The sequence below is a fragment of the Mesitornis unicolor genome, unplaced genomic scaffold, assembly GCF_000695765.1.
Source record: "Mesitornis unicolor isolate BGI_N332 unplaced genomic scaffold, ASM69576v1 scaffold7339, whole genome shotgun sequence".
NCBI classification, from domain to species: Eukaryota; Metazoa; Chordata; class Aves; order Mesitornithiformes; family Mesitornithidae; genus Mesitornis; species Mesitornis unicolor.
The window spans coordinates 8,123-9,636 of record NW_010207887.1 but is presented as its reverse complement, the minus strand read 5'-3'; the positions used below and the strand labels follow the sequence as shown (position 1 = coordinate 9,636).

General features: G+C 44.3%; 1 protein-coding gene across 1 annotated transcript in view; it reads right to left on the bottom strand.

Annotated features, from left to right (window-relative positions):
* The window catches only part of LOC104546799 (pre-mRNA 3'-end-processing factor FIP1-like), a gene marked incomplete at its 5' end in the record, with an annotated part of 18,114 nt that overhangs the window by 9,262 nt on the left and 7,338 nt on the right, over nucleotides 1-1,514 (bottom strand). The window contains one exon of the mRNA XM_010192286.1: nucleotides 772-902. Coding sequence (XP_010190588.1) covers nucleotides 772-902 — 131 coding nt within the window. The remainder of the gene's footprint in view (nucleotides 1-771; nucleotides 903-1,514) is intronic.

Below are 1,514 nucleotides of genomic sequence, written 5' to 3'. Positions count from 1 at the left end.
GCTGAACCTGTGGAGGGCAATATATAACACACAGTTTTAACGCCCTTACTTGCAACTGAATGTAGCATAAGGGATCAACCCTCAGCAAAGGAAAAGGGCTCCCTTCAGGAACAGTCACAAGGCTCTTGAAAACAAACAACTTGTTCTTCAGTCAAGGAAGCATTTCTGTGAACTAAATGGTTATTCCAGCCTCAGCCTGTTGTCCTCTGTCTCCTGTTAGAATTCCAAGTTTAATAATCTCATACCCTTTTTCATGCAGTCCTTAAATCAAAACTGGGGATAGCAATACTTGCTGTATTGCTTTTTTGGCTGAGGTTCTGATTAACAGCTGTTGACCACCTGATGGACTTCTGCAAAGGCTGATGGCCAAAGCAGTCTCCAAACAGAAAAGGCAGTGACAAATCTAACGCTGACAAGCAAAATGGCCACAGATGCCCAGCTCTCTTCTCCACACCTCCAACATCCACAGGATCTTCAAACCAGACACCCCTATGGCTTGGGTATCCTCAAAGTCAACTGGAAATTCACTCAAGTCTTGCTACTGCAGTGGTTCAAACCTGACAGGTGCTAGGGCTGTTCATTCCATAGGGAAACGATTTTTAGCAGAGAGATTTAATCTTTAAAAATACACTTTGGTATTTCTCATCACTGAAAAGAACACCAAATAGTCAGATATTAAGGTATCGTCTGCTCTTATACTCTCATCCCAGTGATCACAAAAACAAGTCCCAGTTTTATGGTAGCCATATGCAGGAGTAAGATGTCACCTACTGTAATCTTATTTTCAGTGCTGATGGGAGGAGCAGGATCCAGTCCAAGCTGAAGCCGTCGCTGCTTTTCACAATAAGCTTTCCATGTTTCTTCATTGAATCCATAATTAAAGTAATCAGAAAGATCAGCACCTGACAAAGGGAGTAGAAGTTAACACAGAGATTCCAGCAGACATGCGTTCTCAAATTGTCCTTTATCCGCTTAAATGAAGAGTTAAGAATTAACAAAAATCTTCAGAGAGCACAGCTTACTCTCCATTTCATCCTGTGAGAAAGCCACTGGGTGTCACAGTGCAGATGGCTGCATCTTTTGGTGGAAGGGGGACTACAGCGTGAACAGCACTGGGACCATCTGGGACACAGAATACAGCACGTACGCAGGCTATTGGAAGAGATATCTGCAACCGCTTATTCACCAACTGGATTTTTTCAGACTGGTTTCTTGCAATTGTCCAAATGAGTCGAGTGCTGGGAAAAGCACACAAATGATGGCTCCAGCGACCACCACAACAATGGGATTGGTGCCACAGATCCTTTCCCTTGGCAGAGCTAAGCCACCGTGTTCTGCTCCTGCCCATCACAGCCGCTGCTGTTTTGAGGAGAGTCTGGGACTCACCCATTTTGTGAAACAGGGCTAAAGAGGAAGTGCTTTATTGATAGGCCTCAGACTTCACAAGTAATGACAGCTCAGTCATGATTCTAACTATGGCCTTCCAAGATTGCTATCCACCTTTGACAGCCTCC